This window comes from Pelodiscus sinensis, chromosome 15, assembly GCF_049634645.1.
Source record: "Pelodiscus sinensis isolate JC-2024 chromosome 15, ASM4963464v1, whole genome shotgun sequence".
NCBI lineage: Eukaryota > Metazoa > Chordata > Testudines > Trionychidae > Pelodiscus > Pelodiscus sinensis.
This window is the reverse complement of record NC_134725.1, coordinates 35749240-35770971: the sequence shown is the minus strand read 5'-3', so window position 1 is coordinate 35770971 and position 21732 is coordinate 35749240. Positions and strand designations below refer to the sequence as shown.

Genomic DNA, 21732 nt, shown 5'->3' with positions numbered 1-21732 from the left:
GGAAGATTTCCCTTGGCTGTGGCCTTGCCTTTTACTGGCCTCCACAGCACCCATTGTGAGCTTTAATTACCATGGGGCAATTTCCTGTGGAAGTCCGTCTGCTCCAAGAGGAGGCTTCATACCTGCCCTGTTCTAGCCCGAGACACGTTGGTCATAGTAAGCCAGCCCACCTGCTTAACTATCAAGCCTAAAGGAAGGTCAGGTAACTCCACTATCATGTTCAGGAAAGCAGGGGAGCTGACAGATTTGTCAGGCCCCTGAGCAAGGTGGGATGGGCCCAGCTCCATGCTGTGTTCTCCCCCCCCCCCACACACACACACGCCAGCCCTCAGAACCACCTGGAGCGCATCTGCTAGGATCCAATAGCAATTTAGGGGGCCCGGGGTTGCCACCGTTGCAATGGTGGTGGCCGGGAGCCCTGGGCCCTTTAGATTCACCAGGACCTGGAGCAGTTGCCCCCTTTAGCACCCTGTCAGCGGGCCTGCAGGAGGGCTTTCCCCCGCTGAAAGGGCTGATGCAGGTGTCTCCAGAACTTGGATCCCTTGTGCAGAAGGAACCTGTCTGGTGGTTCCAATGGAACCTGGCTCCAAGGCCATGTGTTTCTAGGCAACAGAGCAGGGGCTTCAATAGGACTACCTGAGAGCCAAGCTCTCCAGAATAAAGACAGATGCAGCAAGGACTGTCAAGGAGATGCTCTGGCTTCAGATGGGATTCCTTATGTTTTGCTATATCTTGCAGCACCTGGTCAAGGAGATAACTCCAGCAAAACAAAGGAGAGAAACTTGCCTGCCCGGCCATACAGTCTGCCAGGAAGGCTGCTCTGGCCAGCATTACAACCACGTTTTGTTCTAACACTGGACAATGGGAACTTGTGCAATACATCAAGGAAGCAGTCCTGCAGCCAGGAACTGACAGGCAGCTGTCTCTCTCCTTAGCCTAGCCCAGAGAATGGGGCATCCAGGAATTTCCATGGGGTAGTTACCCAATCCACAGGAAGAGCTGATACAATATCCAAGCAGGCTACTAGGAGCCTTTCCACTGATGTCAAAGGATGCTGGCTCAGACCCAAGGTCTGCATTGCAGCCTATACATTGTTGTGGACCCGCCCCAACACAAGGATCCAGGAGGATTCAGCCTGTACACCTTGCTCTAAACACCAGTTACCTCTGAGGGAGGATGGCATTACTCTCTTGAAAGGGGAAGGAGGGCTGAACCAACAGGAAGTTTCCTTAACTAACCCCCCCCCACCCTCCAAGTCCCCCAGAAAGGTTGGAATGGGACCTTCACACTGGGGGCCCAGCCCCAACACTCTGGGTTGACCTGAATGAACTGCATAAATCCACCCCTCATTCCCCCCCAAAAAAGTCCAGCCCTCTGAAATCACAGCTGGAGGAGGAGGGGCTGTAAGAAGAGGAAAGGGAAGCCAGGAAGGCCCCGTACATACTACCACTGCAACCTGCTTGTTAAAAGGGGGGAGGAGGCATGTACCAGGTCTAGATGGGTTTTATCCCTTCTTAGATCTGTGGTGGAACAGCCCAGCATGGTGAGCAGTGCTTCGCGACACGCTGTGGTGTTGTGGGTCTGAGGGAGCAAAAAGCCATTGTTGGTTTTATCAGAACACCACAAACTAGACTGAACTCTATTAACCTTGGAGCGAGACAGCCCACAAGTACTCATCTCGATTGTATGATCAGCAATGGCAGGAACCAACACTCCCTAGAATGCTGTAGGCAATGTTCTATAAGCGTAAAAGAATCAGGCTACACAAGAAACAGTCCCCAAACTAGAACAGCAGCTCAGGAAACATGTGCAGGGCCCCATCATCTGATGATGTATTTGGAGTGAAGTTATTCAGCTGGGCAATGCACTTTCTTTCCGTCTAGGGGCTGCCACTCTTAATCTCACGGCTTTAGAAGAAATGGTGGGTAAAGGAAGCGAAGGACTCCCAGTCGGAGTATTACTAACCTACGGTTTCTTTTGTATAAAAGCACATCACAGGAATACAGTACAGTAACAGCCCACTGAAACCTTCATGCGAGACTGAGGGTTGGATTTCCCTCGGTCGGAGAAGTTAAAGCTTTATCAAGATGTTCATAGCAAATGACTAGTACTATTAAATTCCACTGGAAAAAAAGCCAGGAATAGGAAAAATAGCTCATTGAAATAAAAAGAAGTCAAAGACTCTGAGGTACATCTCAGTTCAGAATACATACCACCACCATAGTAGAGACTAGCACAGCAGGCCTGTGAAAGAATTGTAGGATGACAGCCCGAATGAAGGTCTTTGGGCTTTGTTTCGCATGCTAAATTTGTAGCTAATCGACCATATACTTAGTGTACTAATCTTAACATTGCTACGCTTGAAGGTTGTATAAAACAGCAGATGGATCACACTGGTATCAAAAAGATCAATATCAATTCAAGACCTTGTTGACTCCTTTTGTTGATACGAAATAAAAAACACCCACACACAATAAATTAAGCACAGATTGAAGCAAATGTTTCTTTTGTGCAAGAATAAAAGGAAACCCACCAGAAAATTGATGTTGGAAGACCTCTAGTTGTCCCAGATAATTTCATTAAGTGCTGTATTTTTCAAAAGAAAAGAAATACTTAATCCATAGGAAATGTTTTCCCATCTGCTGGAGGTAAAATGAACATTTCTGAAAGTATGATGAAACAGAGAATACTGTCCCAAGGGAACTGAACAAATTCTGCACCCAAAATACATCTCTTTGCTAGGTCATGGAGGCATACTCTATGGAATGGGAGGTGGGTATGGAAGTATTTCCACACAAAGAGCATGTGCAGGTTCTTAGTTCCAAAATTAATTGCATTTGAAACAAACCAAAATGTAAATCTTGTGTTTCCAAAATGACCATGCAGAAGATGGCTCTCGATTTACAGTTATTTATTTAAATGCCATGATACTTAGTGTCCTTTCTGTGAAAACTCAAAAGCATTTACCACACTATTTGCTAGCTCTATACTATGCAAAAATGATCCCATTGGAAAAGAAGCTAGATACCAACATTCTCCGTATTATATTAGTGGTGTCAGCGTTAGCGTACTATTGAAAGTGCAGATACTAAGTTATGTTTTAAAGCAAACCCAAAGCACAGCAAACAGCCTTTTGCTTATTGCAAGGGAGATATTGATATCAAATTAACTGAATGGTCTGAATTGGTGATAACTTTCAAACTGCCTCCCATCACATGCTGAAAGCAATCATACAGTAGGTTTGCTGACTGTGGATCCCAGAACTGGCATTAACCTTTTTTCAGTTAGCAAAGAGAAAATGAGAGGAGTGGAAAGAGACGTGCAGAGAAAAAAATAAACACACTTGGGTGAATGAGGATGGAACCATGAGTACCCAGGTGAAACACCATCTAAAGAATACATATCTTCAACAAACAGAAGGGAAAGCAGTGTTATGATGCACATTAGACTGGTGTGAAATGAAGAAAAATGAAAATCCTCAGAGTGTGGCTATTGCTTTACAAAATTATACATCAGAACAATGCACTAGTCAAAAAGGGATTTGAACACACAAGATCCAGTGGTTGCTCTTTAGAATGAGAGTGGTTGAAGATAAAATGCCGGCACCAAGGAGACAGAGCCACATAACTTTCCTGGGATCCAAGGAGGTGTAGGCAAGGTGTGTAGCATAGGCTTTGGAAGACAGACATCAGGAATCTACTGTGATTTGGCAGAGGAGGTGGGATTCAGAGAGATGTGTCCTGGGGACTTTAATCGCTTGCCACGTGGTTCTCATTTTGTAAAGTGTGCCAGCGTTCTATTTTCTTATCCTTATTCTTCAGGCACTCGTACCAGTGTTTCAATCGCTCCCCCTTGGCCGTGATGCCCAGCTGACAGCCCCCTGGAGGAAAGAAGCAGGCAGGGGAGTCAAAGAAGACAGCAGGGGGTTCCAATTTCCCTTCTCTTTGGTGCCACATTTTTCTGCATTTCTTGTTTCCTCCCCAGTTTAAAATGAATTTAAAGCTGGCAAGTTGGCACAAAACACCTGCTAGTTGGCACAAAACAGAGGCAGCATCACAGACAACCAAAACGCCCCTAAAATGGAACCCAAGTGGGAGATCCTCACCCTACTCCACACAGACAGCCTAGACAATGTAACAAGAATGGGAGGTGAGTTGGCAAGGCAGGGTTACACCCTAGGAGTTCGGGATAGCCTAGCATTAAATATTTAGTTTTTCAACCCAGCTTCTCCTACAGCCCGTCCTCCTGTTATTGTTGGCTTAACCCAGCTGAATCAGCATTGCATGGACAATCTGGCTGCATTTTAGAGTGCAGAGCAGCAGCAGCTGGAGAAGTTTTTCCTGTGAAGAGATCCTACAGGAGCAGCATACACAGGTTGGGATATTTCTGCATAGGGTGCAGTATGCCGGCTGACAAGGGACAGGGTGATAGCCACACAGTTGCTGGGGTGGGGTCTTGCACCTCTGGTATCACCTTTCCTTTCCTTCAACTGAACCTGGGGTCCTCCCTGCAAAGCTATGTAGGCCAAGGGTGGGCAAATTCTGGCCCACACAAACTCTCTCTCTATTTACCTGCACCTCCACAAGTATCAGTTGCTCTCATTGGCTCCGGATTGCCATTTCACAGCCAATTGGAGCAGCAAGAAGTGGTGTCCTGATCCGCATCACTTCTCTCTGCTCCCATTGGCTACAAACTGCAATTCATGGCCAATGAGAGCTGTGATTGCCTGATACCTGCAGAGATGCAGGTAAATATAGCAGCAGCGGCCCACCAGGGACCAACCTTGTTTTATAAATGCCCGCCCTTCGTTCAAGGCCCTCGTCATCTGCAGAACAGCCACAATCTGACCCGAAGCTCACATACTCCACAGATTACTCCGATTTAAAGCTGGGCCACCATTTTAGGGATCCAAAAGAAAAATCCTAACCAAAATGGAGTCAAATTTTTCAGGCAAATTTTATAAAATCAGCACAGAGCAGAATCCACTCCTGAGCCCAGATGTCCGGTACGATGGTGCGACACGAGAAGTCACAAGTGAGTCACCACACCTCTACCCACGAGGTCCCACTTCTGTGCTTAAAACAGAAATTATTTGTATTTGAGAGCACTGTAGAAGACCTAAGGGCAGGTGAGTCATTTGACATCACTGAACACTTCAAATATACAAAGAGCACTTTGAGGCAAAACAACTGCAGCAGTGGGGCTGACAGACTTGCCAGGTCCCTGGGCAAAGCAAGAGGGGGGTGGGCTCTGTACTACCAGAAGGGGTGGGGCTTATGAAAGAAGGGCGTGGCCTTGGGAGTAAGGGATGGGGCTGGGTTGACCTCTCTCTCTCAAGCAGTTCTCAGCGCTGCCCGGAGCATGCTGGTGATGATTTCAAGGACCTGGGGCACCAGCCTGTGCTGCTGCCACCATAGCAGCAGCTGGGAGCCCCTGGCCCTTTTGAATCACCGGGTCCCAGAGCAGTTGCTCCCTTTCCTGCTGCACCCCACCCCATTGGTGGGCCTGGACTGCAGCCACACTCCAATAAGCTGACTCCACGCTTAGCACTTTCCAGGCCAAAATGCCTGCAGATTTTAAATGCGACCCAGCACCTTAACCACTTCCAGACCCCAAAGCAGAGCCGGACAACTCTTGGCAAGCGTTTGCTTCTCCCCGCTGATCCAATGCTGTGTGTGACCTCAGGACCTGTATAGGGAAATGGCCCATTCCCACCAGGCAGCACAGAGTACAGACCCTCAACTCACCAATATAATCGTTAGACTTGCCAATATCATAATCCCAGACTGAGATGTCCAGGGATTTCTTGGCCAGATCGCTGTGTTTTATGTCATAGAAAAACTCCTGGAAAAAAAAGAACACCAATTCTTAAAATGATACCGAACACCCAGCTTTAAGAGTAGACCCCAAGGCAGCATATTACATTCTAATGTTCTGCTCACTGAACTGAAAAGGCTGCACAGTCACTGCGGGGGCCAGGGGAGGCAGAGGTGTCCCTACTGCTGTGCCTCTCCTTTTGAAATGTACAAGAGCCGTGAAATGGCAAGGGATAGTGAGTGTCCCCCATATCAACTAATTGAAATTCCTTCAACTACTCAATTAGCCGATTAATTGAAATTTAATATCCCTAATCCAACCTGCTCTTAAATCTCTCCAGTGATGGAGATTCCACAACCTCCCTGGGCAATTTATTCCAGTGTTTAACCACCCTGGGAATTAGGAACTTTTTCCTAATGTCCAACCTAAACCTCCCTTGCTGCAGTTTAAGCCCATTGCTTCATGTCCTATCCTCAGAGGCAAAGAACAACAGTTTTTCCAAGGAGAAGGAGAAACACCAACTCCACTTGGATTCAATGGGACCAGGATTCCCCTCTCCTTCCTCCGAAGTCCAGACAGTCTTCTGTTCTGATCACTAGGCCACTTGTGTCTCATTTTGCAAGGTGGACAGTAGTAAAAACCCCTTATTCCAAGGCTCTCATGGTGGGAACGCATCCTTCCCTACAGAGCAATCTATGCACAGGGAATGAGTTGTAATGGGGGGAGCAGCACTGGGCTGTTTGCTCCGCAGTCGATTCCCCACTTTGAACAACTGTCCAAGGAGCACTGCTCTTCGTGCTGCCTCTTTAAAGCCAATGGGGAAACTAGAGACCAGTAACACAGCCCACCCCTGAAAGGCGCTGGGCATTCTCGATTCTCCTGGAAGTTAATGGAGATCGAGGGTGCAAAGTACCTCATAGGATCAAGCCCTTTGTAAGGGAAAATGTCTTCTGAGCAGCTTGTGTGTCATCACAGTTCATACTACCCATACATTTCAGAGAAGTCTGAACCAAGATTCCTTCCCAGCAGCAGGAGGGACTGGGAAGAAGAGGTTTGACCTAGGTACAGCTGTCAGTTTCTTGCCAATGTCATTTCAGGAATCTGAATTTAAAAGGCACTTCTCCCCAGGATTTTTGAGCATTTGGAAGCTACAGGTGGAACCTCTCTAGTCTGGCACCCCCTACCAATGTTGAACCAGAAAATTTGCCAAGGTCAATACTGTCTAACAGCATTTCCAACACTTCCACTGCTTAGTGGGCTCTTAGAAGACATTGAGGAGTAAATTAGAGCTAAATAATAGCACAGAACACTGAGAATCAGGACTGGTGGCTGTAAACAAACTGTATAGGACATCCGGATAACTAAAATCATGCTGGACCACGGATGTTGCTGGACCAGAGAGTGTTGGACTAGAGAGGTTCAACCTGTAATTATGAAACTGATCACATCTCACAATCTTTCCAGATAGCAAGAACATGCTTCTAATGCTCATTAGCATTAGCAGAACCCATGCTCCTAACGGTCATTTAGCCCAGATTGTATTGTGGGGAGAGACACTAGGTTACTGTGAGGCCTCTGATTCCGTCAAAAGATAGATCTCTGAGGTGTAGGATCATGTTTAGTTAGATCACTTACTCTCTCAGAGGGAGAGAGGATCCCGAATTACTGAGATCAGTTTAACATATATATTTCTCCCCGATCAAGATGATGAGGCTAGAAATTCAAACACTTCAATTAGACTTCCCAGATTCCTAACTCTTTGGTGGCAATGACCTTTGTACTTATTTCAGAAATATCCCAGAAAAGAGTCTGACAGAGCACTCTTGCTCAACTCATCTGAAGAAGTGGGGCAAAAGCTCATGATCCCTTCTACATGTTTTCTTAGTCTCTAAGGGCTATATGACCACTGTTTTTTTAAAAAAAATTGACAGAGCAATTGTCGCTTAGAAATGCCTTGTGTTTCCCAAGTACAAAGAATTAATCATTTGTCCCATTTTTTAAAAAAGGATACATCTACTTACCTCATTAAACTCGGGATTCAATGTCTTCTTTTTAATCTGTGTCTTGTGCTTGGCCTTTTTCCCCATGTCAGGTTTCAGCCAGCTGGGGGCAACAAAAAGCAGCTTAGAACAGAAGTGAATGAACAGAGCCAGAAAGAAGAAGGAATTTCTGGAATGGAAGAACAATAACTAAGGAAGTTAAATCTTAATTTTAAAAAATCCTAAAATGAGTACAAAAAAATCTGTTTCAAATCATCAGGTTTAAAAGTTTCAGAGGGGTAGCCGTGTTAGTCTGTAAATGAAAAAAACTTTAAAAACCGTGAATGGTCTTGCAGCACTTTAGAGACTAATAAAAATGTAGATGGTATCATGAGTTTTCATGGGCACAACCCACTTCTTCAGATGACTGGAGCAAGGAGTCTAGAGGTACAAATAAATAGCAGAAAAAGAGGGGATTAGGGGAGGGAAAGGGAAAGAAGAAAAAAATTATCAATTAAAGTGTCTGTGCTAAATGAGGCTAATAGAATGGGCTGTAAGTGCCCAATACTTAGCTTTTGGTGTAATTTGGATGTTGACTATAATGGCCCATCCAGTTCATGTCATCTGAAGAAGTGGGTTGTGCACATGAAAGCTCGTGATACCATCTACAGTCTCTAAGGTGCTACAGGATAACTCGTTTTTTAAATTAGATCATCGGGTTAAAATCTAAGAGTAGAATGAGTTACTTTGCACCTCTTACTGAATTCAGCGTAAATCTCCCAATAGAGGTGTGCTAGTAATACTTAAATTAAAAAGACACACTTTAAAAATAACCATGCTAAATCTGAAAACTGGTAGCACCCCCTCATTTGGATTGGTTGAAGAAGAGACTGTATTGATGTAGTTTATTTATAATCTGCTCCACAATTTTCTCACAAGGCACTTCCATGTAAAACTGCAATGATCAAAGAAATAGCCCAAGGGACTAAATTGGAAACACACATACAACTCAGAAAGGGCTTGACTGATGCTCATGTGGGCTCCCAGCATGGAAGAAGCTGAAATAACCATAATGTTGAAAAGCAGTAGACACATTGGTTATTAAATGATGCCAAACCACACTTTTAACCTCCAGGGCAAGCTATTCCACTGTGTCTATGCTCCTGAGAATTTCAAGAGTGCACAAACACAAACTAGTCTGGAGAGACTTGGGAGAAAAAAAAATTACTACTGATAATCAATTAGCATTTAATAAAATGCAGATTAGCATACTGAATTAATTTTACTTATAAACTTGGAAACATTTAGCTCAGTCTTAACAATCCAGTCCAAACTTAATTCTAAATTGCACCATTTATATTAATTAAATCCTTGTTTAAATTAATTTCAAAAGTAAAAATCTCAGTGTTCCATTGTAGAGCATGAGGAAAAAAAGTAAGACACTGAAGGAAATACATTCAACTGTGAATAACAGATAAGACTTTCATATCTCTATGGGGTGAGGTTACCATATATGAGAGACAGAGACAGAGAGAGAGTGAGTTTATGTTTATAGAGTGAAGTTTTAGCCTGAAAGGGTAACAGTGGAATATCTATTCCAGATTAAGGGCTTCAAATTAAAATCTGCCCACCTCACAAATTTGACTTTGCACTTAGCTGAGAACGTTAATAGCACACAATGTTCTTTCTCCCTCTTGCAGTGTCACATGTAACTATCAGCTGTTTAGGGACTGAGTGATAGTTAAAAAAATCCATATGTCAAGATTCAGCATGGCATCATCACCCATGAAGTGCAATAAAGGCCAGCTCGGCTCTGCACATGACAAGGGTGTATCACAGATCAGAACCTGTGCAGCAGGGCTGAACGGTGAGTCTCATATGCACCAGCCATGCCTTGTAGCCAATGGTGACATTATTTAGTATATTAGACCACATGGATGACCAGGACTTTGACCAGAATGGATCAGCCATCGAGGGTCTGATTTAGAGATGTTAAGGACTAGTCGACTAGTCACTTCCCCCACCTTGCTGCCTCTGTAAGACAGAAGGGAGGAGAGTAAGGGAGAAGAGTGGGGTAGTTCAAAGCGGCAATGCTGCACAGAGTCCCAGGTTCTGTGTGGCACTGCTGCTTTGAAATCGCCACCGTGGCATTTCAAAGCGGCAGCACCCTGTGGAGCCCAGGGTCAGCTGGGGAGTCCCCAGCTGATCTGGGCTCTGTGAGGCGCTGCCCCTTTGAAATGCTGGGTGGCGTTTCAAAGGGGCAGTGACACCCTATCAACTAATTGATTCGTGAATTACCCTACATTTAACATCCTTAGTCTGATTCTCCACTCTGCTACAGCCATTCTACGGTGGTGTGTCTTAAGGGGTGAAGAATCAGAACCGAGCTTGGAATGAGCACGAGAATAGATGCCGCAAATGCCCGTGGAGTGGGTATGTATTTCACTGTGTCTGGGTGGCAGGCTGAAATACTGCTTCATTAAAATCCCAACGATCCTACAGTTACAGTTCATCTGTCAATGTCACCGGGACCATGGGGAGTGGGTATCCTAGGTGGGCAAAGGCATTCCCTTCCCAAACCGCCAGCCTGGCTCTGCCCAAACTTTGCCCCCACCCCAGAATACCTACTGCATGTTAACTGGGGGCAGAGTATCGCTGCCCCCGAGCACCCGTCCTTCCCATGCTACAGAGCCAGGGAGGCTGGGGCCACATGCCACCCGCTTTCCCAGTGATTTGGGGAGGCTGGGACTGTGCACCACCTGCTTTCGCCGTGCTCTGCGGAGGATGGGGCTGGGCCCACCCTCCCTGTGCTCTGGGACAGGGGAGGTTGGGGCCATATATCTCCCTATGGGTGCTGAGAGGGGGGCCTTGGCTCCCATGTGAGTGGGGCCTGGGCCGAAGGGGTGGGGTTGGGAGGTAGGGTTGGGGGCTTGCCTCCCCCAGCCCTACCTTCACCCAGTGCCCATGATTGGGACAGCATCCATTTTATCCATCCACTGTTGGATGGGCTTTGAGGCCAGAGAAGCAGCTAAAGCACATTTCAGTCAGTGACAATTACAGAGCAGGGATATTGCAGAATTAGAAGCCATCGTGTATGACAAAGTTACTCCTCTGACAATAGCTATGATTTAGGGCCCACTGCACACATGGTCCACTGCACGGTGGCACAAGCACATACATGCACTTCAGAACTTTGGGGCTCTGACTTACAGTTTGACAAAAGGATCTGAGTATCCATTAGCATCCATTGCAGCCAAGTGGACGCAACGCACAATGCCAACAATCAGGCCGCCCTGCTGGGTGCTATACATGAGGGACACAAGGATCTTTCCTCGTTCTTCGACATCACCACTGCGATCCACCTACAGGACGGGACAAGGATAAGAGGCCAGCAATGTGCCCAAACAGGAATTCTGCAGGAAGGGACGTACCATAACTCATTGGGGCAGGAAGGAGGAAATGAGAACAGGAAAAGCTTGAAAGGGGACCGCAAGTAATTACAGAGGAAGGCAAAGACATGTTTAAACACAGGGCCCCACTTGCAGAAGGTGAACAATAGTGCAGAAGCCACATCCTGTTGTTGTTATTCTATGTTTTATAGTCAATAAGGATTTAAAAGGTTTGTATGTCTTAGGTGAACCTTGGCAGACCCCATTCTGTAGTTTGCAAGAAAGTTTTAGCTAGTTTAGCTTTGTCTGGGATCACACATGCCACAGTTTAGTCTCAGGTTCAGGTTGGAACAAATCTGCAGTTGCCAGAGCATTTGCAAGCAAATGAGCTGAAGGCAGCCAGGGAGAGAGAGGTCATACTCATTTCCACCTTTCAGTGAGCCTTAGGGGGAAATGCTCGAGTTCTCCAGGCCTGCAAGGCAGCCAATATATGCATTACCATCACTACTACATGTTTGAGCTGGCACTAGAGAGAGATGCACATCCCACACAATTGGCAGCATGATGGGTTCCCATGTGACACCTGGGCTCAGGAATGACCTGGAGATCCCACACGTGGGCTGGGAATTACAAGAGCAATTCTGTTGCTCACTCCAGAGGCCAATAACAGGGCAGCAGAGCACTCTCAGGGTAGGTCTGTGCTGCAATCAAATTGCTGTACCCCCCAAGCCAGCTGCCCTCTAGCTAGAGTGAGTCCCAACATCAGGAAAGCTGCAGCAGCACAGTATGTACCAGTCCACCCAGGACCCTGGCTATGTGCTCTGGATGTAATCCATGCTGCCGTGGTCTGACTGCGATCAGCACTCAAGCTAGGTTACAGATAGCTCTGGTGTGCCATCCCAGGCTGGAAACGCATCCCTGACTGCCATGCTGTCAGACCTATAGGATGAAGCTCGCTACGTCCCTGCCCTAGCTGCATGGGAAACCTGCATAACAAGCAGCTACTAAGAGGCTATGCAAGAGGGATTATAAAACAAACAGCTGTTATTCAGAGTGGTACCAAAAGGTAGGGAACGGTGCCGCTCACCCCTTGGCTAAAGATGCTTTTCATGGGCAGCTGGTATGCTAGGTGAGAGAAGGCTTTGCCTTCCCAAATGTCAAGAGTGGCACCACCCACACTCCACCCCCAGAACACTTCTTACAGGCATACTGGGGTGGAATGTTGTTGTCCCCCAATGCCTGCCCTTTCCGGAGCACCAGTGACACATGCCTTCTACCCTCCCCAGTGGTCTGGGGCCAGGAGGATGGGGCTACATGACCTCCTCCCTCCCCATGGTGGTGGGGAAGGTAGTGCTGGAGCTGTGTACCACCCCACCTCCCACCTTGTGCTGGGGGGTGGAGCCTGGGCAGAAAGGAGTGCGGTGCGGGAATGGGGCTGTGGGGTGGGGCTGTGGGAGGCAAGCCAGCCAATATATGCATCACCACCACTACGACATGTTTGAGCTGGCACTAGAGAGAGATGCACATCCTACCTTTACCCACTGCCCATGACGCCCTTTGAAACCAGAGCCAGAGAAGCATGCATCTTACCTCCTCTTCATATAGTGCCATCCCGCGAGAGGAGCTGGTAGTGCCAGCACGCTTCATCTTGGAGCAGGAAGAGAGACATTCCTGTTAGTAATGCCACAGGCAGAGGGAGGCCTCTTCCCATAAAAAAGACATTCCTGCACACTCCCAGCAGTCACATCCTGGCTGACCGCAGAGGGGTGAATTTGTCCCACATACCAACAGTCTCTTCAGTGAGAGACAGAACCTCCACTTTCCAAAAGGACAATGATGCCTGGAATGTTTCTACACACTCTGTTCTGATTAGCCCTGGGGGCCAACTTCTACCCAGCCGTCAAATTCCAAGAGTTTCTTTATTTCTCTTTTCCAGCACCATCCATCTGCATTGCAATCTTTTCTCCACCCACATAAGCCATCCTTTCAGGAAAACTCTGGTAGGACCCTGCGTTGCACTCTACTAGGTCCCTGAACTATTTAAAGCAGCCTTTGAGCATTCTTAGAGGTTATTTCTAGGGAAGGAAGCCAAAGCCAGGAGTGAGCAACATGCTCGTGTGGTCAGTTCTGCAGCTAGGATTCCTCTTCCAGGCGTGAAGAGTTGGACAGGACATGCACAGGAGGGCCAGACAGGCTCCTGCAAGAACTAGTACTGTTCTTACCTCAGCAATTTGCTGAGTTTTCCTTGTTTAAAGCCAGTGGGTAAAAATCCTCCACTCAACCCTGAAGTACTGAACTCAACTCTGTTATGCTGCCCTTTCTACACTCATGGAACTCTCTCTAGGACAGTGGCTTTCAAACTATGGGTCATGACCCAGCACTGGGTGGTGGAATGCCAGGCACTAGGTCTCGTTGCTGCAGGGGGATCAGGTGACCAGTGGAGGAGCTAAGGCAGCTTCCTACCTGTCCTGACTGCAGACTGTGCTGCACCCCAGAAGCGACCAGCAGCACGCCTCGCTCCTATGTGGGAGGGGGAAGAGCACACAGGGCTCCATGCACTGCCCCTGACCTGAGCACTAGCTCCACATGCCCATTGGGCAGAAACCTGCAGCTGGCTGCTTCTGGGGTGCACCATGGTCTGGGTGCCAGGAGAGGCTGGTATACTGCCTTAGCCTGTCCCTTCCCCCTCCCCCGCTGCACCGCTGACCAGGAGTCACGCAAGGTAAGCCCCTCCTGCGCCAGCCCTGATGAGCCCCCTCCTGCACCCTAAAACTCTCATCCTCAGCCCCACCCTGCAGCCCACACTCCAGTCACATGATATTGGGTCATGATCAACAACAATTTTCTTCAACTGGGTCATGAGAAAAAGTTTGAAAACCTCTGCTCTTAGAGCATGAGGCGCAAGAGTCAGCATGCAGAGGCAAGAGCAGAGTTTTCCTCTTTGTCCACCACACAGGGGCTATGTCTAGACTGCAGGCTTCTTTCGAAAGAGGCTCTTTCGAAAGCATCTTTCGAAAGAGCCTCTTTCAAAAGATCGCGTCTAGACTGCAGGCGGATCTTTCGAAAGAGAAATCCGCTTTTTCGAAAGAGAGCACCCAGCGAGTCTGGATGCTCTCTTTCGAAGACGGCCTCTTTACATTGAAGAACGCCTTCTTTCGAAAGAGGGACTTTCGAAAGAAGGCGTTCTTCCTCGTGAAACGAGGTTTACCGCCATCGAAAGAAAAGCCGGTAATTTCGAAAGAACGCGGCTTGAGTCTGGACGCAGGGGAAGTTTTTTCGGGAAAAGGCTACTTTTCCCGAAAAAACCCCTGAGTCTGGACACGGCCAGGATGTTTTAGGGAGGAGAGGAGTTAATATTGTATACATTAGGTTTATGCTAATCCATGGAACAGAATGCCCTAAGGACCTGCCCCATCACACCAGTGCTTTGCAATTCCAGGCAGTGATTGGACCAGGCTCTAATCCCATGATGGCCTACAATAGGATTTACTTCAGATTTATACTAACAGAACTGAGAACAGAAACTGGCCCTAAGATTCTGCACACCTTCCAGGAGACCTTCCCATTCACAGAGCCACTGGGAATCTTCAATTCATTGTCACTCCAAAGTCCTTTAAATATTATTTTTATATTGTGTGCCAAAAGCAAAGGTGACCTAGCAGAACTTCCTGAGACTTACCGGTATTACTCTTTCCAAGCAGATGTTGAAGTTCTTTTTCTGGTTGGATTTGAGTTTCTTCAAAGAAACTCGAGTTTCACCAATGAATTCGTTGTGGCCAAATTTGTCTTCATCACATACCGAGATCCTGAATTGAACAAGAAAGAGAGACCTAATACTGAATGTGCTGTGATATTTCTCAGTTCAGATTCACACATCCTCCCATTAGAAATCTGTGCTATGCGATCAAGAACATTTGTTTGCAGGGGGAATGTAGACCACAAAGCCTAAAAACCTCACATCTAAGACCTCTGAAAAATCAAGCAGCCTTGTCCTAACTGCTGACAAGAGCTGGTTGGAAAAGGGAATTTCTGGCCCACAGGAAATTGACAACTTTTTGTTCTGAATTAGAACAAATTAAAAGACAAATTTTAAAATTTCCCATGGAACAGAAATTCTGAAAAATGTCACTTCAGAAGCACTAAAGTGACATTTTTCTTCCATCATGTGAAAATAATCTAGTTTCAACAAAGGCAAAATGTTTCATTTTGATACAGAATTTGAAATAGTTATTATTAGATAGATAATATATTATTTAAGGTAGAATAGTACCCAAGGTTAAAGGAAATAAAGCATGATGAAGTCAAAGTGAAACATTATAACATGATCATTCGGAAATTTCCCCCCTCAAAAATTCCATCTAAAATTGACACATCCTCAGGAAACACTGCAGTTATCAGTAAGCTGTGTCTTTCCTGATGGAAAGCTGTTCCTTCACACATTTTCCATCCATCTCCACTTCTGCCCGACTTCATACATGGTTACAAAGGTCACTTGCTTGAAGGAGATGACACCCATCCCTGTTGCAGAAGCCTCATCCAGTTCCCCATCCCAGTGCACTTTAAGACACTGGGGTTTTGTCTTCAACTTGCCTGAGTGTTTTCCTTTGCATATCCTCATCTGTGATGCCATGATACACCAGCGTCTCATTCCACACAGGATTACGAGTGTTGCGCAGAGTCTTGGTCCTCAATTTGTTTGACTGTGGGGTTTCAAAAATTAAAACAAAGAACTAAATGCACACCTAAACTAGCCCCAGGTCAAACATTTTGCAAACAATGGGCCAGTCCTCTAATGTTTCTTCCCAGTCCCTCTGTCTTTGACTTCACTGGCCCCACTCACCCAATCATAGTATTACAGGGCATTAACCTAAGGCTTTTAAGTTATGTTTGTAAAGTAAAATCTCCATCCAAAGGAGTGTCATTTAAGAGTCAAACTCCAGTCTTCATAATCTGAGACAGATGTACTGGTCTCCTCTTCTGTGGGAAGTTGAGGTGTTTACCACCCCATGGTAGTTTGAGAAAGAGGAAATGTACTTAATCATCTATAATAACTGAAAAGCCTATAAAGCTGGAACTTTCTTGCGTCTCTCTCACTTGTTTATATTTGCTTGTTATTGGCCCACTCAGCCCTTGTACAAGCAGAAAATGAAATTATTCTCAAGTTAATGAAATCTCATTTTCTGAAGCTCTTGTCCCATGTTGAAAAATTTATATTCTTACTAACTGAGATATCAGGCTGGGCTTCTCTGTCTGGGCAAGATTAGGAACCTTCTTTCACTGTTGCAGAGTAGAAAGATAAGCCATGCATGAGAACTGAATAAACAGACACAACTGGGGCTAACAGCAAAATCCCAGGTCCTTCTGATTAGAGAAAATGTTTTCAATGGATGAGAAAGGGGATGAGAAAGAAAGACCAGCACAACACATTATGGACATGGACTACTCCAATCTTGCACTAGGGATGGATTCTGCTCACTGTATTCTGTAGGAGGGCTGGAAAAGTTTTCTTTTGATGTGTTATTTGAGCCAAGCTAGTCAGAGAGACTAATCCAAAGTGAGCAAGTGTAAATTACAAACTTTGTAGTAATGTTATTTTGAAAGAGTTTGGCACCTCTGTTATTTCTTTTGGAGTCTAATTCAGCCAGAGAGAGATGGAAAAAAAAATCTTTGGATTCCCATAGCAAATAGAAGAGTCATTTGTTAGGCAGCATGCCAACAATGTTCATTTCTTTCTAGAAGTTTTCTCCACTGAACTCAATTCAGCTGATCCTGAAAGTGAGAGTTTACAGAGCTTTCTTTGATGAGGGGAAGAAAAATTGGAGCATTTCCTTGCTTGGTGGATATTTTTCACAGCTCTAATTAGAACATGCAGAACCTTCAAAGGAAAATTGATTTTTCAAACCCTAGTAATAATTAGATTGTGTGTCAGATGTTTCGCATTGCATTAACAATGTCACCTTCTCTGAAGCTTCCCTGTGCTCATTAACTAGGGATTAGTTTTTCAAGATGTGCTATATGCTGCTTGCTTCTGCAAGGCAGCAGTGAAACATGCAGCACTGATGAGCAATTTGAAAAAAGACAACCTCTTGGAGAAATCAGGAACACACCTACATTCACAAAGACCACCAGGCCTAGCCAATTCTTAATCCTATTCACCAGTGTCCTATTTATTTCCATCCAAAGCGATGAGGAGATTCCGATATCCTTACAATAAATTAAGCACTTTGCTTAGCTAGTACACTACTGACTTCAATAGGACAATCCACAGAACAAGGAACAACAGTGAGGGCATCAGAATCCAGTCATCAGGTGGAGGAGGATCCTTCTCCTTTGGCACAAAAGATAGAGCTGATTCTGAGAGAAAGAAAAGTCCAGACCCCGTCCAATTCCGCCTTGCAGGAGCAGCTGCTGAAGCAAAGCAGAGAGCGTTGCTGAAAACACTCCAGGACAGACGGTGACTCCTGCTCCGTGTTAGTCCAGAGCTTCCCACCATAGGCCCCACTCTTGACGTTAGGCATCACCCTAATCAACATGATTAAAATGTAGCAACAAGTGCTTTCAGCTCTGGGGTTTTAGCTCAGCCCATTGAGCCCATCCCATCTGTTTGCATCCAAATGCGAACATTGTCCATGGCAAGGGGTGTTCGGAGCTGTAATCTCTCACAAGGATCCCAGAAAGCATCTTTTTCTGAATGTTTGTGAGCAGTCATCCCATAGGAAATATCTTAGAAGACCTGTGTGAGCTCCTGAGAGACAGAGAATCACTGAACATTTAGCGTAGTTCATCTCTAACGAGTGACTATAGGTTTCATGCTTCTGATTTTCCAGGACCTATATCATAGCGTCTATAAGCATCATTCTTCCTAAGTAACAACAGCATCAGGGAGATTGCTTGGGCCAAGACTCCAATTTTGGAGCAGTCACATACCGGACTGCAACAATGAGCAACTGTGTGCTGAAATCAGAGACACCATGGCACCATTTGGAATAACTACAGAATAGGGACATAAATGGGTATCCGGTTAACCAGTCACCTTGTAAGTGTCACCCTTACCAGACGATGCATACAAGTAACTGGTTAATTGTTGCCTGGACGGAGTAGCCCCTCACACGTGGCACAAACAGGCCCAACCAAGCCTGCATGGAGCAGCTACTCACCTGCAGCAAGCTGTGGTGGTCAGTTAATCGGTTAAACATATACTGTAAATGGTTAACTTTTTAAACGGGATTTTACATCCCTACTATAGAGCAGCTGCCTTTGCAACCAGTTCTCACTCCTTCCACGCTATTGTTATTTTTTGTTTAAAAAGAATCAATGCTCGAGATTAACACGGCATTGTAGATTTTTCTATCCATGTGGAATATCTGTAAGCCTGCGAGCTGAGATTTCCAACAGGATTTGAATGTTTAGTACCTGTTAATTTTAATGGAATTCAGCCATCTCAGCTTATTGGAAAATCCGCACCGTACAGTAGATCTGTCATATTTTTGTTCAGGGTTTCAGTATAACAGAGTAAAGCAAATTCATGGAAATATATTTACCTTACTGGCTCCTGGCAACAGGTGCAATTTTACATAAGGATCAGCTAAACCATTGGAGTCCATTGGCTTTAAGCCCTAAAAGAGAATGAAAGGGGTTAGCTATCTTTAAATGCACTGGGGAGGGGTAAAGGATTTAGCAATAGTTTATTACAAAACAAATTAATAAAGGGAAGGTATGTGCTGGATAAAGTAAGTGTCTTCATTCTGAATAAGTGGAAAGCCCAATATTCAGTCTGCATACTCAACCAGCACTTAGATTTCAGCTCTAAATATTCTCTACTTTCCACTGCTGACCTGGTCATATTGTCTTTGAGTCCATGACCTCACAAGATGGTTCTGCATTATCTATAGCCAACTTCCAAGCTCACAGTCAAGAAAGCAAGGTTTGCTTGTATGTCTTCATGACACACAAAAGGGTCTGAAAAACTAGCCTGAAATGATACCACTGGGGGGCAGCACAGTTAGCACAAGGAGAAGAGACCCCCTTATTCTGGAGAATCAGTTGAGCATTCAATGGCATTCTCCTTACAGAACAGGTGAAATGTTAACACGAATCTTCCCGCCCTCCCCCCAGCCCTGCAGGGTCCCCCATCACCTCTAGTGGAAGTTACTGGGGTTCTACATTGAGAGGAGAATCAGGCTTCAGGGATTTACCTCCATTTCTCAAGTCCATCCTATGGCTTCACCACAAACTACGGAAACACAGTTGGCTGCAGCAGAAAGCTGACATTTTCCCACATGTCTAGGGATTTTGGATACCCTCCTCCAAGGTACCTTTAAAGGGGCTGGATGCTCTAGAAGTGCTGAGTGTGGAAATCAAGCCTATTTAAGGCAGGCACCCAACTCATTAATGGCGTTTGGAAATATAGGCATTTCCCTACAGTGCAATCTTGAAGTTAGCAGAGGGATTCACCTTTGTCAGGTGTTTTGGTTTGGGATGTTTCACTGCTATGGGAAATCAGTCTGTTTTCATCAGATCAGAGGCTTGGTGAATATCCTCTGCAGAGAGCAGCCCTTTCCCATCAGGAGAGATAGCAGAATGGCTGCACTGGCTCCTTTGTTGTATTTCAAGTAACTTAATGTCATCTGCTCTAACCAGATAAGAGGTGAGTGCTACAGGCCCATGGGTAGTTAAGTATGTTACCTGCGACTGTCTGCAGGTGGTGGGTTACATAGCAGCAGTAACAAATTCTGGGTTCAGATCTGAATCAGTGCTGTTTAGTTCAGAGGATTCGTGGACTTATCTGCTTGACCATTTTAACAGGGGTGAAGGTAGAATTTTAGAACCGAATTCATTACCCCTGGTGCTGCAGGTTGGGGTTTCATTGCACCTACTACCTGGAAAGCAATGTTTAGCTGCCATAAAGCATATAAACAGAAATGGCAGGTCAACTAAATCATTGCAAACAGGAATCAGGAAATTAAAGGGTGATGTCTTAACTTCTCAACTGTTGTCACTGCATGACCCCTATTCAGCTCTGGAAACCTTGGTATGAGTGCTTCATGCAGGTGGTTAAAGGAGATGGAATTAACTAGGCAATTTCTTTCTGCATAGCTCAAGTAGCTGTCATGGTTACCGTTGCTATAATCAACCCTCTGCCTATGGGCAGAAGTAACCCTGATAACCCCATGAGGTGACTGCAGGAAATCAATTAGATCTGAGCAAGCTGGTGGGTAATTACAGTGTACTCAGCATCTCTGATGCAGGACAGGCATCTGTACGCTCACGCATAGATTGCCTCCTACTAGGCTCAGGTCAAACGTGATGCTGGCTCCTGGCATGTGGCCTCCAACACTGGCTCAAGCCGCCATTATCTGCTAAACTGCTACAATAAATGACCACCTCTCCTAAGGACATAGCCCAGCCAAGGGATTCCAGTTCAGAGACACATCACTTTTAGAGACAGCAGAGGATTCCAAGATGTTCCCGACTCTTGGAACAGGGAAAATCTCTAGAACTGACTGTGAAGAGCTCAAAAAGATCTCACCAAACTAAGTCATTGGCAACAACATGGTAAATGAAATTTAATGTTGATAAATGTAAAGTAACGTACATTGAAAAAATAATCCCAACTATATAGACACAATATGATGGGGACTAATTTAGCTACAGCTACTCAACAGACAGATCTCGGAGTCACTGTGGATAGTTCTCTGAAAACATCCATTCAATGTGCAGTGGCAGTCAAAAAAACAAAAACAAACAGAATGTTAGGAATCTATCCATTAAAAAAGGATAGAGAATAAGACACAGGTGTCGAAGCAAAAACACGCTCCTCTCTGTTTAGGCAGCTAACAACTGATTTCCTTTATTGATCAGTAAAGCAAAGTGAGCCAAACGTGGTCCCAGCAAAGTCGGGCCCAGTAAAGCTGCTAATACAATCAATTCTAGTATCTTTATACCCTTAGCCAAACAGTCTGACGTCAGGGCATCCAATTACAGAAATCCTCAATTAAATTTGGAAAAACAAAGCCTTATCAACAAGATGGCGGACAGGTATGGGGGAGTACATCTCCTGTCCCAACCAGCCCAATTAACACATACCAATAGCCCATCCTGTAGGGCCTCTTCTCACGGGGTGACAGAAAGTTCACTCTGGTCTACGTGCTTGAAAGAAAAGCTGAAATGGTTTCTGATATACAAGATGGCTTCTAGCTAAACATAAAATAGCTTCTACACAGGATATCTTATTGCCTCTATATAAAACCATAGTACGCCCACATCTTGAATACTGCATACAGATGTGGTCGCCTCATCTCAAAAAAGGTTCAGAAAAGGGCAACAAAAATGATGCGGGGTTTGGAATGGGTCCCAGATAAAGAGTGATTAAAAAGACTTGGACTTTTCAGCTTAGAAAAGAGGAGATTTAGAGGGGATATGATAGAGGTCTAGAAAATCCTGATTGGTATGGAAAAAGTGAATAAGGAAAAGTTCTTTACTTATTCGCACAATATAATAAATAAATAGCAAGTTTAAAACGAAGAAAAGGAAGGTTTACTTCACAC

General features: G+C 45.4%; 1 protein-coding gene across 6 annotated transcripts in view; it reads right to left on the bottom strand.

Annotated features, from left to right (window-relative positions):
• Nucleotides 1-2890: 2890 nt before the first annotated feature.
• Nucleotides 2891-21732, bottom strand: part of RPH3A (rabphilin 3A) — a 159750-nt gene continuing 140908 nt past the window's right edge. For 5 of the 6 annotated variants that reach the window (XM_075898755.1, XM_075898759.1, XM_075898758.1 and 2 more), the window contains 8 exons: nt 18727-18801; nt 15776-15885; nt 14865-14991; nt 12776-12832; nt 11007-11158; nt 7839-7920; nt 5748-5844; nt 2891-3880 (listed from right to left, as the gene is read on the bottom strand). In XM_075898755.1, the coding sequence (XP_075754870.1) occupies nt 3750-3880; nt 5748-5844; nt 7839-7920; nt 11007-11158; nt 12776-12832; nt 14865-14991; nt 15776-15885; nt 18727-18801 (831 nt within the window). In that variant the 3' untranslated portion in view covers nt 2891-3749. Of the gene's footprint in view, nt 3881-3916; nt 5071-5747; nt 5845-7838; nt 7921-11006; nt 11159-12775; nt 12833-14864; nt 14992-15775; nt 15886-18726; nt 18802-21732 lie in introns of those variants that run through there. The other variant, XM_075898760.1, reaches the window with a different exon arrangement.